The sequence below is a fragment of the Uranotaenia lowii genome, chromosome 2 (genome assembly GCF_029784155.1).
Source record: "Uranotaenia lowii strain MFRU-FL chromosome 2, ASM2978415v1, whole genome shotgun sequence".
Classification (NCBI taxonomy): Eukaryota; Metazoa; Arthropoda; class Insecta; order Diptera; family Culicidae; genus Uranotaenia; species Uranotaenia lowii.
The window spans coordinates 384,524,605-384,538,944 of NC_073692.1; the positions used below are offsets into that span (position 1 = coordinate 384,524,605).

Consider the following 14,340-nt stretch of genomic DNA (forward strand, 5'->3'; position numbering starts at 1 on the left):
TTACATGCGTTACATATGTTTCCCTTGGATCACGATGCACGATCAGCTAAAACAAACGACCAAAGCAATTTATTTACACAGTTTGATAATTGAATACTATTTACAGCGTGTTCGTAAATTGATTTGTTCTATCGAAGTGATTTTTTCTATCGATGCTGGCGTTCGTAAATTAAACAAACTGTATGCAAAAGCATTGGAAGGTGATTTGACATCTACCAAACAAATCGATGCATCACCCAAACAAATCAGTTTACGAACACGCCGTTAGTCATTATTCTGTTCCATGAGATAATGCAATGAAGAATTGTAAAAATGAAGTGTACTGAATTTTTAGAATTTACGTAAATTTTGCGGTTGAAGGAAAATGAGGATATGAGAATATTTAGTAGAATCGGTAAACTAATCAGAAAGGTTAATTGAGTAATAGTGTTTTTGTCACAACTGTGTTTATCCAATCCATAACTGTTGCGGTTGACGTCAGCCGAGTTTAGATTTTCTTTGAAGGGTTGTAAATGTTAAATGTCATTCTATCATTGGCATTTTTTTAAAGTAGCTGAAATAAAGTATTGATTTTCATTTTTTGGTTGACAAGAATGTGAAGACGCTTTGAGGTCGACATAAAAAAAAATTAATACGACGTTAAAAATATATGTGAAAACGTAACATAAAAAATGAATTCTCATTATTACATTGCTCTGTTTACCAGTATTATTGCAAGGTATGATAAATTGTTGTATACAAGATTTTTACAAGTTCACAACTCTCTTTTAAAACAGTATTTTCGAAACAATCGCTAATCAAACGGAGAGTAGGGGAGGAGGTGAATGTAGGGAATAGAAGTAATAAATGATATAAAATTAAATAAAGTAAAAAGAAAATATATCTGATTTGGAGAATGAAAACAAATTGATAATTTATATCAGTGGAGAAAAGAAAATACACCCAGTGGTAAAAAAAAATGAATAATTATGAGAGAGAGAGAGTCAGAAAATGAATGATTGTAAATGTGAGTATATAGAAAAATACGAAGGGAAAAGAGAAGGATCGTCAAAGAGTGCTAGCATAGAAAAGAAGGTTAGAAAGATCAGTTTGAACGAGATTGCAGTAGAGAACAGATGCAGACAAAATTGTGTGATTCTTGAGGACAAAAGAAAAAAGAATAGAAATCGAGGAGAATGTGGATGCAGCAAGACCACCGGATACGACAATGAGGTACGCCAACTACTCCTTAAAATATATGTTAATGCCGAAGCGTCGGTGTACACCGTGAACTGTGTACCTTCTATGTAACACCTAAACTTTTCGATGGAATTTATTACCGCCAGTGCTTCCTTTTCGGTGGCAAAATATCTCTGCTGTGCAGCCCCTAACTTGTGAGAGTAGTATGCTATGGGTTTCTCAAGATCATCGATAGTCTGTGTCAAGACCCCTGCGACGGCAGTGTCACTTGCATCACAATGGATGGCAAAGGGCTTAGTAAAGTCGGGATTTGTAAGTATCGGGGCGCTGATCAAAAGTTCTTTGATTCTAACAAAACTGGTTTCCGCTTCAGGATTCCAACGAACACTCTTAGGTTTGTCCTTCAAAAGCTCCGTTAAGGGACGAACAATCTCACTATAATTGGCTATGAACCTCCTATAATAATTGCACATCCCTAGGAACCTTCGAAGGGACCTAAGAGATGTTGGTCTTTCGATATTTAGAATTGCTTCTACTCTATCAGGGTTCGGGCGAAGTCCTTCTGAGGACAAAACATATCCTAAGTATGTCACTTCCGGTACGCAGAATTTGGACTTTGGTAAGTTGATAGACAGGTTTGCTGTGTTGAGACGTGAGGCAACTTCCTGAAGCAGCTCGAGATGCTCCTCAAGCGTATTGCTAAGAACGATAATATCATCCAAATAGACAAAAACGTTTGGTTCCAACTCCCCTGAACCCAATATCTTGTCCATCAATCGCGCTAAACAGGCGCTAGAGTTGGCCATGCCCATTGGGAGTCGGCGGAATTGGAACAATCCCCGGCCCAATACTGAGAACGCAGTGAACTTCCTAGACTTGGGATGTAGTGGGATTTGCAGGAAAGCCTTTGATAAATCTACCGTTGATATGAACTTACATGGCCCAAGTCTACTTAGAATGCGGTCAGCATGAGGCAGAGGATAGGAGTCTCGAACTGTCAACTCGTTCAGTTTCCTCGCGTCTAAACACAACCGAACCGTTCCATCACTCTTATCCACGGGGACCAAACGGAGAGCCCAGTCACTATACGACTTCTCTATTATACCGGCCTTCAACATGTTGTCGATTTCTTCACTTATCTGCTGTTGACGCTTCGGGGATGTGGGAAAAGGATTAATACGTATTGGTCCACACTTTTTGGCTTCCTGACTCAGTTCTACCCTGTGAGTTATCAGTGGGGTTTCATCAAGGCGACCATCTTCGGCCACCTTGAACAACGACTTAACCTTTTCTAAACGTCTTAACTGCTCTTCATTCAAATAATTCTTTTCTAGAACCGTTTGCATTTCCTCAACGTGCAGTGCTTGCACTGTTGGGGTTATGTTGAATGCTTTCCAGAAATCTGTTCCTAGAATTAATTTCCTTTTCAGTTCTGGTGCAATCAAGGTCTCGATAATTTTGGTGCTTCCGTTGAACGTTACCGGTAGGTTAACTACTCCTTCTATCGCAAGTTTTTGACCGTTGGCCGTTCGGAGTTCTAGTTCGGAAGGAAAGATTTTTAACTTTAACTTCTTCACGAAACCTCTCGCCCCTATCCCCAGTATGCTTCGATGTGCTCCACTGTCAAGAAGGCCAATAATTGGACAGTCAAAAATAGAAATTTCCGCAAAGGGACGATCATCGCCTTGCAACTGCATGAACAGTTCATCTACTTCCGGTTCTTTCGGTCCATACTCGTCCTCTTTAATGGGACGAAGACCATATTGACTCAAATCGGGATATAATTGTCGTTTATTTGCAGGGATTTCTGAATTCTCCTGACAAACCTGCCCCTTCAGGTTGTCTAATGGTAGTTTTTTTTACAGAATGGACAATTGGTTGTATCGAAATTGAGAAACCCACACCTTTGACAGAATTTGTGAGGCAAACCCTCACATTCTTCAAAATGATGGCCTCTCAACCGACAATTGAAACATATTCCTTTCTCCGGAGGAACATATTTCCTTACTATCATTTCTAGTCCTGCATCTTTCTCCTTTCTAGTCCTATTTTCCTGGCCTACGACTTCTTTCAAACCTCTTCTTTTACTACGCTCATCTTCTGATGTAACTTCCGGTCTTGTTCTGGTGAAGGTTCGTGATTTTTCTTTCTTTGAATCGTGCGGAGGCGGATATTTTGGTATAGCTCCCGTTTTAATCTCATTAACCTCACGACGATTTCGTGGATTATTGTCAATGGGATTCGCGTATTTGAACCAGTAAGTGGCATCTAGTTGTCTACCGAATTTCTTCAAATCCGCTAAATTATCGATATTTGACGCGACGGCATGGCCTTTATAATCCGAACGTAAATTTCTCCAGACAATCTCAAATTTCTTGCCCTCTGACAACGGTTTTGTTAACGAATTGAAAATTTTCTGCATTTCAGCGAGAAATTCTTGAAAACTTTCCTTTGGTCCTTGTTTTCGCGCGATGGCCTTTACTTCATTCCGGTGATCATGGTCGGGGCTCAAAAATTCCCTCTTCATCTCGTGAACCAGTTCCTTCCAGTTTGTAAACTCTTCAGTTTCCATCCCAGAAAGGAACCATACCTTTGCTTGATCTTTAAAAAGATATATGGCCGAACGAAAGAGTTCACGTTCCGAAACGTTTTCCGAATTCGCGTAATATTCGACTTCTTTAATGAATTTGATAAGATTTTGGCCGTTATCTTTACCATCGTAGCGTAGATTCCATTCCCAAACCGGACGTCTACTTCGATGACGACGTCTCCGACTTTGAGAAGGGGATCTACGACTTCTTGGTTCCGATGCCGAACTCGATCTTGCCGATTCATCTCCGTTTGAATCTGATGATTCAATCGGTGGTGGAGCAGAAACTTTCTGCTTCCTCGATTCGCGATTTTTCTTTTTAGGCCTTATGTCCCTTTCTTGCCTCCTTCCATCCCTCTTAGACAAACTCGGATTCCTGCTACCTTGCTGATCAAACGGTGTACTATGTCCCGGCGGCGGTAAGTGGAAAGGGTACCAATAAGGATACGCGGGATACCCATACGAATTCCATCTCGCGAGAGGGGGTAATGGAGGGCCAACGTTCTCATTCTTACGAATGGATCCTAATTTTCTTCTGCTCGGTTCTCTATTCCGCGCCTCGACTTCGCGATCTGTTTCAGTATCAGAGTCTCTGCTCTGATTCCTGACATTCTCTGGTAAACTTCCGGCATCCGAACCGGACCATGCAATCGATAATTTATTTATCGATTCCGCTATTTGTTTTGCTACTTCATCCCTAATCGACCTTTCCGAGGACACTAATGAGAAATGGAACGTGATTAGCTCCCGAATCGTACTTAACATCATATCTAGATCGTTCAGATCAGTTTCAATCTCCGCAACTTCCTGTAAACGTCTGGCCCTAGCGTAATAATGTACCAATCGTGTTTTCAAACTTTCCTTCAACCCGTCGTATTTTCGTTTCTTTTCCAAAAAATCGCGTATCTCCGTTTAATTTTCATCAATCGTTTTGATTTCCTGGTCAACCGTAATTTCATTTTCCGTTATACATTTACCAAGATCAATCGCGGGGGGATTTCCGTTATTTTCCCTCTCAGACTTAAACATTTCCCTAAGACTTCGTGTTAAAGCGGCACGGTTGTCTTTTTCCTGGAATTGGACAGATCTTATGAGCAGCTCATGTCGAATCTCCAGATTAGTTAGGTGATGTACCAACAAATTCCTGTATAAACGCTCCCAAGTAACAATTTGAGTTTTAAAAGGATCTGGAAGGGCACTTCAAAACCATGTTATAAAACAACGTTTAGTTATATAAACCCCATTAAAACATTTATATAACAGCTATAAGAGTAAAAAGGCCCACCTACAGGAGGTTCTGAAGTGAATCTTACAAGGATCTTATAAAACCATTTTCACTGAAAAGTGCTTTTCCGAGAGCTCGTTCTAGAGAACCAATTCTTGTTGCAGAAAACAAAATTGTTCATGAAATATTATTATCCGAAAAAGGTTCTAAAAAGTATTTATTAAAATAAAATAATCTGACTTCGTTGAAATCTAACTGAGCCTTCTTTTTTTCGACCAAGACTTAAAAATGACCTGTGATTCCCTTGAAAATTATTATCGAGTTTTCGCTTACCTCATGGATAAAATTGCTGCGCTTGAAATTTTATCGATTTATTTTTCAAAAAACTCTCAAATAAATCGAGCGCCCGGATAATTTCGAGAAATAGAAAAGTTTAATAAATAAAATTTGAAATATGTGATGGTTACAATTAATTTCAGTAAACATATTTGAGGCCTTCATGTCAGTATTTGATATAATATTGAGTTTAAAGTATTTTGTTCGAAGCCGTTTTTGGTAAATGACACTAAAAACAAAGATATTCCATGCGAACATGTTTTAAATTTTTCATTGTTTCATTCGAAAATGGCGATTTAGACGGAATATCTTTTTTACTTGATAAAAACATTTATAAGAAAAAGTATTCTTGAAGAAAGTCATTAAAAGAACAATTTCTCTCATGAACATCGGTTTGGCCCGCTACAAAACCTAAAGATCTGATCACGGACCTTCCAAAGTGTTAATTTTTTCAGTGCAGTTGACAGTAAAAAAATAAACAAAACAAAAATTTGCAGAAAGAAAATCCTGCGTAAAATTTTGTCAAAAAGACTTCTTTTCCCTGCGCATTCCTGAGTTGATGGTTCGGGAGGGTACTGCCGATCGGAACCGGAGCACAAAACCATTTCATCATCATGGAATGTAAAGGTAAATATGCCTGAATGTTTCAAGTGTTAGCCGAATTATAAATTAATTTAATTTTTTAGAACTTCGCCTCCGGACTACGGAATGTCGCCAACAGCTGATTCAGCGCAACTGGGAACACATATGTGTCGGAACTCGGAGGTGCGAATCAGTTTCAAGAACCGGATCCCGCCAGAAGAAGGAACAGAGAATAGCGTCCGGTAGCAGCAGGAGCAGCTGAAAATGGTTTCTATGTTTTCCGAAACAGGAACCCAAGAGCAGGAGGTGATACAAGAGATATATTTAAGTTTATTGTACTCATAAGTTTTATCACTTTTTTTTGGAAAAAAATAAATTATGATTACGAGTGAAATAATAAAAAAAGTTTGATTGTGCATTGATAAGTTTGCAACTTTAATTCTATGCCTTGAAAAGCTTATCGCTGAGCGTCTTTTGTTTCAATTCTAAACAGATTGCACTAGCCATCTTCATATAGGAAGATCCGACAATATCAGCTTGTTCATTCTGTTCCTAGGAAGGGGCTTTCTTTAGAAGGACCATGTTCTCCGGGAAATTTAACTGGACCAACGGCAGGACGGCAAGCACGAAAATTTCAAATGTTTACATATCAAGTCACCAGCTGATTGTTGACACTTGATGTTTTTATGTCATTTTTGACATTTAAGTTTGATTTTATAGCAAGGTTTTGAAATTGCTTTATAGCAGGTTTCAAAACCTAATCATTTTGGTTTTCTAGAGAGGTTTTATAATTGCTTTTTAGTGCCCTACTAAACCAAAAAAATTAATGGTTATAAAACTAATGCAAAAATTTACCAGAGTTCTATTAAAAGATTTTATAGTGGTTCTAATACTATCTTGAAGGGCATTTATATAGAGATCTTAATAAATTACGTTACACAGCAAATAATACTTTATAAATTCCTTATACAACAACCTATATTTTTTATAAAACTATTATGAGTTTAAAATGTTGCTTGGGGCTCACAATCCGCATCCATCGCGTAATCTAACCGTTTCCCTAAAAAACAAAAAATAATTATTCCGATATCTATATCAATAAGCTTTTTTCTTATCCAAATTTCGTTTGGAGAACGAAATAAATCCAACAACACGTAGTGTTTTCTACCCCTTTCGAGGGAGGATGAAAATCAGTCTGCTTGTGTATATAAAAAATAGTTGGGCGCCAATTTGTAACTGTCCTATTGCAATGTTATTCTAGATTTATGCTTAATGGGAACTCAGGGTCGCTAACTCATTTCAGACTGACTCTACTTGTCGCAAATGCACTCAGGTGCGTGGGAGTACTGGTGACAAAAGTTCTACCTGTCAAATCCCATAACGCCTATCTGAGGGATAGGAAAACGAAATCTCCCAAGTCAGGGGTCAATCTCAAAGGCCGACTTCCTTCCTCTTTTCCGTCAGAAACGCGAGGACGAGGCCTGAACTCTCCTTTCGAGAACGATATTTACGACACGACCAAAATTATGGGAGTTAATAATATTTAATCATGAAAAAGGTGTGCTTTTAACATTATAAATTAGGGTGATTTTATTCTAATGACAATTAGGTATTTAGCATATGCATTTCAATTCTAACGACCGTTTTATATTGTACTCACTCATTTGGTAGCTTTCTAACGACTACTTGCTTGATGTGGTTTATCCGTGTGCACCCGGATAACCTATTTTGAGGTTAGGTTTCGAATGGTTGGTGAATAGTGCCTGATGGTGACACAAATCAGACCAGCAATGGTATCGTTTGCCGGCCTTTCCGTTTCAGGTTCGATCCGTCGGGTTGCCGATCCTTTGACCAATCAGCTCCGAAGTTACGACAGTTGACGATCGTTCGTAACTTGCGGTATCGTTGCAGATGACCCTTTGCTGGATGTCGTGATCACCTCCGATTCGTCCGACCTGATCAAAACCGTCTCGGATAAGCAATTGATTTTGGTGTGAATTGCTATGCCTTCTTCTCTGCTGGAGTTGTAGTGTTGTCCGTACTAGCAAAAGTATACAAAAAGGTCCTCTAGGACCTGGCCAACCCATTAACCATTCCCTTTTTACCTCTTACCTAATTTTACATTTTTATTTCTTTGACATTTACCTTTTTTCAGCTGTTTTTAATCTTCCACAAACTTTCGGTAAGCACTATTTTTGGTAAGTACTATGTGTATATACTCTATATAAAACACGTGCAATAATTAATTAACTAAATTTTCTTTTTCGTTTCAGGTTTTTTTTTACCTTACTATTCACAAGATACATTTAAATTTAACGACTATATCTTGCCGGTCTAATCGATTTAATCGACCCTCTGCAACACAAAAACACAATTAAAAATAATGAACTCCACATGGTTCTTACTTTGTGAACCTCACTTTTAATTACAACGGACACGACGCGCACTACTTGCTTCCTTGAGCCTCCGAACAGAAAAGAAAGAGGAAGTTTAACGCGGAACAATCAAAGTTAAAGAGCAGGAGATGAGGCGAAGAGAGAACATCAAAATTTACATTCTATTACATTATTCGCCTGCTTTCGCTTTGCCGATCGCGCTCACTGAGGCGTACGAGACTTGAACAGTACTAATTTACATAGTTAAGACTCAAACCACCTCCTAAGCGTTTGCTGCCGGCAAACACCACCCTGAAATGTATTTTCGACTATTCGAACTTCAATTGAGTGCTCAATCAATATGCACACTCAATTGATGTTGTAATGAGATCCCATCATCATTGATTCTTCTGTATTAACTTGGGCAGAAGGCCCAAAACTAGATTTGAAACTTTTGGTTACAACATATGTAGGAACATCCGTGACGGCATCGGGTTTGTGCCGACATTTGGATGGAAAATGGATCCCGAACCGAAAGCTCATAAATATTTCAGTACCCTTTTCAAATCCAGTGCAGCAACGCATAATCCTTCATCGGAAAAGCGGCAACCAAACAAGTGTAATGGTTCTTAGCCGAAGAAGAGGCATTACCGCTAGAAGGTACTTTTACTTAATGTTTACAGCTACTTACAAATTTCTAAATACGTTTGAGATATTCCTGGGACTTATTCCATCCTTTTCATAACTACGGTTTTTTTTTTCTCTATTTCAAAGTTGTCAAAAACTGAAAAAAATCAATGAACCACAATTTCTTTTAAAACTTTTATTATTTTCCGTCATGTTCCTTACTGTGGATAATCGAAAACACAACCAGACTCTAGAAAAGCTTAAATATTCAGACCCAAACAACCCCGTGATGGATCCCCGGGCTCCGGCTAAATCCACCATACACTTATGATTGGGATCCCCGGCCGGCTATATTTCCCTGCTCCCACCTACAACATATGGATGGCACATCAAGTTTCCATATTTGACCCGTTCAGCAAAAAGGCTGTAACATAACAGCACCAACAATAAAAAAGGCTTCAGTATACATTTCTTTTTTTGCCCTCTTGCACTAGACTTTGGTCTTCAACCCTGAACATATGGATTTGACATCCATCTTTGAAAACAGTCTGAAGATTATTATCACTTAAACAAACATTTAGCTATATTAGATGGAAAATTCAGAGTGCCAGACTGGATAAATTGATGAATTGTTTAAAAGTCCTCTGTTTTAAAGTGGCTTCCATTTGCCTGTTGAAAATGTTGCATTTTAAGTCCTATCTTCACTCCTCGTGGAAATAAACGTGAAAAAATCTTATTTGGTCAATAACTCAAAAACGCAAAACAACTTGCGTGTGTAGAACACAGTGGGATCGATGGAAAATAGTTAAAAGATGAAATTCTAGCCAGACTCATTCTTTTAAACCTTTTAAAGCTGTTTTTTTATCGATTCGCCGGTTTTCATGGCGGAATTTTCATCGCGGCGAAGAAATCGGAATAAAAACAGTTGTAGGATGCTTATGCTTATTATACATACACAACCAGATTTTATCAGCATTCCGGTGAGTAGTAAAAGTACATCGACTACTCATCTTTACTAGGCCGGGCCCACCGTGCAGTATTGGACGCAAAGCCAACTGGAACACAGGGAGGAACCCAGCAAACATGAAATCGTATCAGAAATGATAATTGAAGTCGTTTACAATGGTGTTGCGAATCGCAATTCTAGCTACATAGTGAAACGATAGTATAAGATGTCGTGTGAAGTCAGTTTAAATCGGTTATGATAGAAAGTCCGCCATGTTTGTAAAATTTGAAATGATTTTGCTCCCGCGCAGGCTTCAAGTGAGAAAATCATCGCCATGTTCTCTCTGCAACCAGAAGTGCATCCAGATGGCCTTAAATCAGATGGGAATTATGAGAACTGGAAAATATTGTTGCTGGCAACGATTTGAAGGCTATGAGAGCAAAATCTTGTGCTCTCTTGCATTCCTCAATTGGTCCAGTTTTCGTTTGAATAAAATTCATATACTCCAATGAAGTATGTACTAAGAAATAGTTTTAAGTGAAATTCGGATGGTGAGATATGCATTGATCAAATAACATCGCACGTGATTTTTGTTTCATGTCTAAAATAATGTTGTCATCAACAGCCGGATGTTAACCGAAATACTGACGATCATGGTAAACAGTAAATTATTGAAAAGAATAATTACAAGATTATTGAAGTTTAGTTGGATTTCAATTAGCAAGGTTCTTCAAACAGTAGATGAGCCCCCATTTGCTGTGTAACTTCACGAAGGAACGTTCAAAAATTTTGAAGAAACTGACAAACGAATTATCGATATTATTTTGTGATTGAGAAACTGAAAGATTTAACTTTTTAAACCTAAGTTAATCGTTGGTGGAAGATCGAGTATGTTATAGTACTTATGAAAGAAGGAAGTATGATTTATCTTAAGAGGACTGCTTGGGTCGAATGTTGAGATGTTTGTTTTAAAGACGTTGTATTGTAAGAAGACTGTTTGCTGGGGTCAGTCGGAAATTATTTTATTCATTTGTTTTGTTTGTTTGTTTGTTTCAATTCTAGTTATCTATATATGTACATCTGTAACCCTCGCCAATCAAACATATTCGAAATATTGTTGTTGAAGTTCCCAAACTCCTAAGCGACAAAACTTGTTGAGAAGGTTTATTCAGTATTAAGTTCAGTTTTTATTTATATTAGTTCTAAAGCTCTTATTTGATTTAGATAAAAGTTAAAATTTTATCTGAATGTTCTAAAAACTAACTCAATAAAACATCCATTGCATCAAATCGAAAAAGAATAACTTGAAATAATGGAATTTCATTGGAGAACATTTTTAATAAATACTGATAAGTAGAAGTAAAAGTGAATATGGAATAAGTCTTGATGCACAAAATTCAAAACTTTAGCAATTCCAGAAAAGGCAGTAGATGCATTGAAATTGAAAAGAAAAAAAAAAATGTTGTTTTCAGCCGTCGAAGAACCCATGTAGAAGTGAATGTTATTGAGGAACATGTCACCTTAGCATATTTCTGTTGGAGCGTATTGTATTGATGATCTACACCTATTCTTCCCACTATTTGCAGTTAAATTTGAGTTCTATCCAGTAACAGCAGTAACATTTTTGCTGGAGTGATTTTAAGGATGATTAACACGAGAAGTAGGATGAATAAGACTTAATTTAAATTTTAGATTAATAGTTTACTCAGAAATGGTTTTGAGTGAAATGGTGAGTTTATGTTTTCTCAGAAATGGTTTTGAGAGAAAAAGAGAGAAAAATGTTTGAAATTTGGTTGATAATATAAACTACTAAATGAAGTTTGTTCTGGAATAATTTAAGAGAAGAACGATAAATTATTAGCAGTTTTTCAAAAAGTGTTTTGATTGAAAATAAAAACAGAAAACTAGTAAGATTTATTGAAAAAAGCAATTCGGGAAGTAAGAGATTGGAAAGCATAAAAAAAAAATTGAAGCATAAGAGTTAATCGAAATTGACGAATAAGCGATTTGGAAAATTTGAGTTTAGTTAAATATCTGCTTTAACAAGATTTTGTTTTTGTAGAATTATTCTGAATACAGTAACATGAATGGCAACTAATTTAAATTCTTTCATAGAATTTTCAGTGCATGCAAAGAACCCAAAACCTTTTACCTAACCTTCCTAAGGACCCGGTTCCGATTGTCCGACGCATAGGGACGAAATATCGTGCATTATAACTTAACTCTTTAGAAACGTCGTTGGTGAATTGATGGCAGAATACATAATTCCAAAAATCCTGTGTATCATTTTTATTTGTCGGGAGTAAATTAGAAAGCCTGAAGTCAGGACTGCCAAAGTAAAATTCAGTGCTAGCACGGTAATAAAAGATCATAACTGCAAGCGATCCTGTGTCTTCACTTCGTTCTCGTCAACTATTCGTATTTCAGTCGAAAGACTACATTGCCAAGAGGTTCTTGATCTGCCTTTTATTTGAGTTCTAGTTGCCAGGCCATCAAACGCGGATGATATTCCGCATGCAGTGATGCAAATACCTATTTCCAGGTTTCCTATCGACAACGCATATGTGCTCCAAGTTTTGCATACGTACAATATTGCGGATTTGACGTTGAAATTCTTAGAGAGATCGCGCGTGACCACCAGATGTGTCGCAAATCGGGCTTTTCAGCATGTATTCGATGTCTTTCTTGGTATAACAATCAGGCGTTGCCTGGCTACTAAGATGTTGAGAGTCCTTCACTTTCTCGAATTGTTGCTCAGCTATTAGGAAACAGTAATGATTTTCCGTGTTAATTTGCATCGACATGGTCTTTCTGACTTTGACTTTAAGTCTTGCTGCGTTGGAGCTTTCGGTGAGGTCGTCGAGTTTCTGTGCATACCGGATGTCTTTGGGCGAGCAAAACAATATCATCAGACAGAGACAGGTCAAGATCGTTTAGCTGTTTCATTGTTGATGGATTCCACGTATATCCTTGATTCTGTCCATAGTCGATAGATTCATTCTAGTTTTGATCCTACACTCGAGAAGAAAACGGGTTGACTTATGATTATGTATGCTGAAAATTGGAAATCAAATGTACTCAAAATAAGTTTTGAGAGGAGGAAAAATATATTAGGTACTCAGAAATGGCTTTGAGTACAATCAAGTGTCTAAAACGATGTTCACGTTTACTCAGAATTGGCTTTGAGTGAAGTTACGAAACAAGTTTGCTCAGAAATTGTTTTGAGTGAAGTTATACTGTATGTTTACTCAGAATAAGTTTTGAGTGAAAAAAAAAAACCAAAAGAGTTTACTCAGAAAAAGTTTTGAGTGAAATTAAATGATAAACTCAGAATCAGTTTTGAGTCAAATATATCTATTGTATTGCTTGGCATAGATGTAAGTAAAAAGAAACTTCAAATAGAAGAAAAACTTGAAGGAAAATTAGAAATAATTACGAAAAAAAAGAATTTACTCTGGAAACTGGTTGTTTAGATCTTATACCTATATTTAATGGAAAGAAAGAGAGACGAGTGATATAATGATTGAACGAAAATCTCTCTACTGAAATCAAACATACAGAAATACAAGTAAAACATTATTAATGCTTTAATGGTTTTAAAGTTAAATATTCATCACTTTTATTTTGAGTTTATGTGGTTCTAAGTGTCAATTCCCCGTTCTATACATCTTTCGAAAGCTTTCCTAAAAATAGGAACCCGATACTGTTTGATCATAATACAATGAGAGATCCAATCCGATTGACCAGACAAGAGCATTACCGTTACTGGCGATTAAAGAATGATATGGCAGACATATGATACAAGGAAAAATCCTTATGAACTTATTCAAAATAAAAATAACAAAACTATATAAAGAAAAAGGGAGATGTGGCGATGTGATAAACTTGCAGCATACTGTAGGTTGAATCTCATATCACTGTATACAAGTACGCCTCCGCTGCAAGTCTTCTCGTCAAGCACAATAGCGTCGCCAGCAAGCGCGACAGAGGCATTCGTGTGTAGGCCACCAACAGTAGCACCTCGGCTCGCTGTCACACTATTGACACCCTCTCTTGAACCAATTTTTCATACACTTTTTTTCTTATTCACGTGTTTTTAAACTCAAAAGCACTTCTGAACTTTCAGATTGTTTTTGGAAAAAAATTAACTCACCGAAATTTTTCCACCGGAGCAACCAGAGATTTCCTCAAAACTCGGCTTTTTGCATGCAAATAATTTATTGAAAATCCTGGGAGAATCGCCATTGTGAAAATCTTAACGCCAGACTGTCAGAGGAAATCTCTGATTGCTCGGCTGACCTAAACCGAGAATCAGCCGAGTTTCTTCGCTGCTTACCGCGTGAACGCCGACTGACCGCGAACCGCTTCAACGGTTTTTACTCGAGTGACAGGTGGTCCGAGAGCTCGTGTTAGTCGGATGCCCAGTGGGAGAAATATTCGATATATTTTGAAACATAACGAAAGGCGTGCGAATGTTCGT

At 37.5% G+C, this 14,340-nt stretch overlaps 1 protein-coding gene across 1 annotated transcript; it reads right to left on the reverse strand.

Moving 5' to 3' along the window:
• Positions 1–487: 487 nt before the first annotated feature.
• LOC129743243 (uncharacterized) lies at positions 488–4,534 on the reverse strand. Its single transcript, XM_055735220.1, has 3 exons — positions 3,082–4,534; positions 1,320–3,022; positions 488–496 (listed from the first exon to the last, which is right to left on the reverse strand). Exons 1-3 carry the CDS (start codon positions 4,532–4,534, stop codon positions 488–490), a joined length of 3,165 nt encoding a protein of 1,054 aa, XP_055591195.1.
• Positions 4,535–14,340: the final 9,806 nt, after the last annotated feature.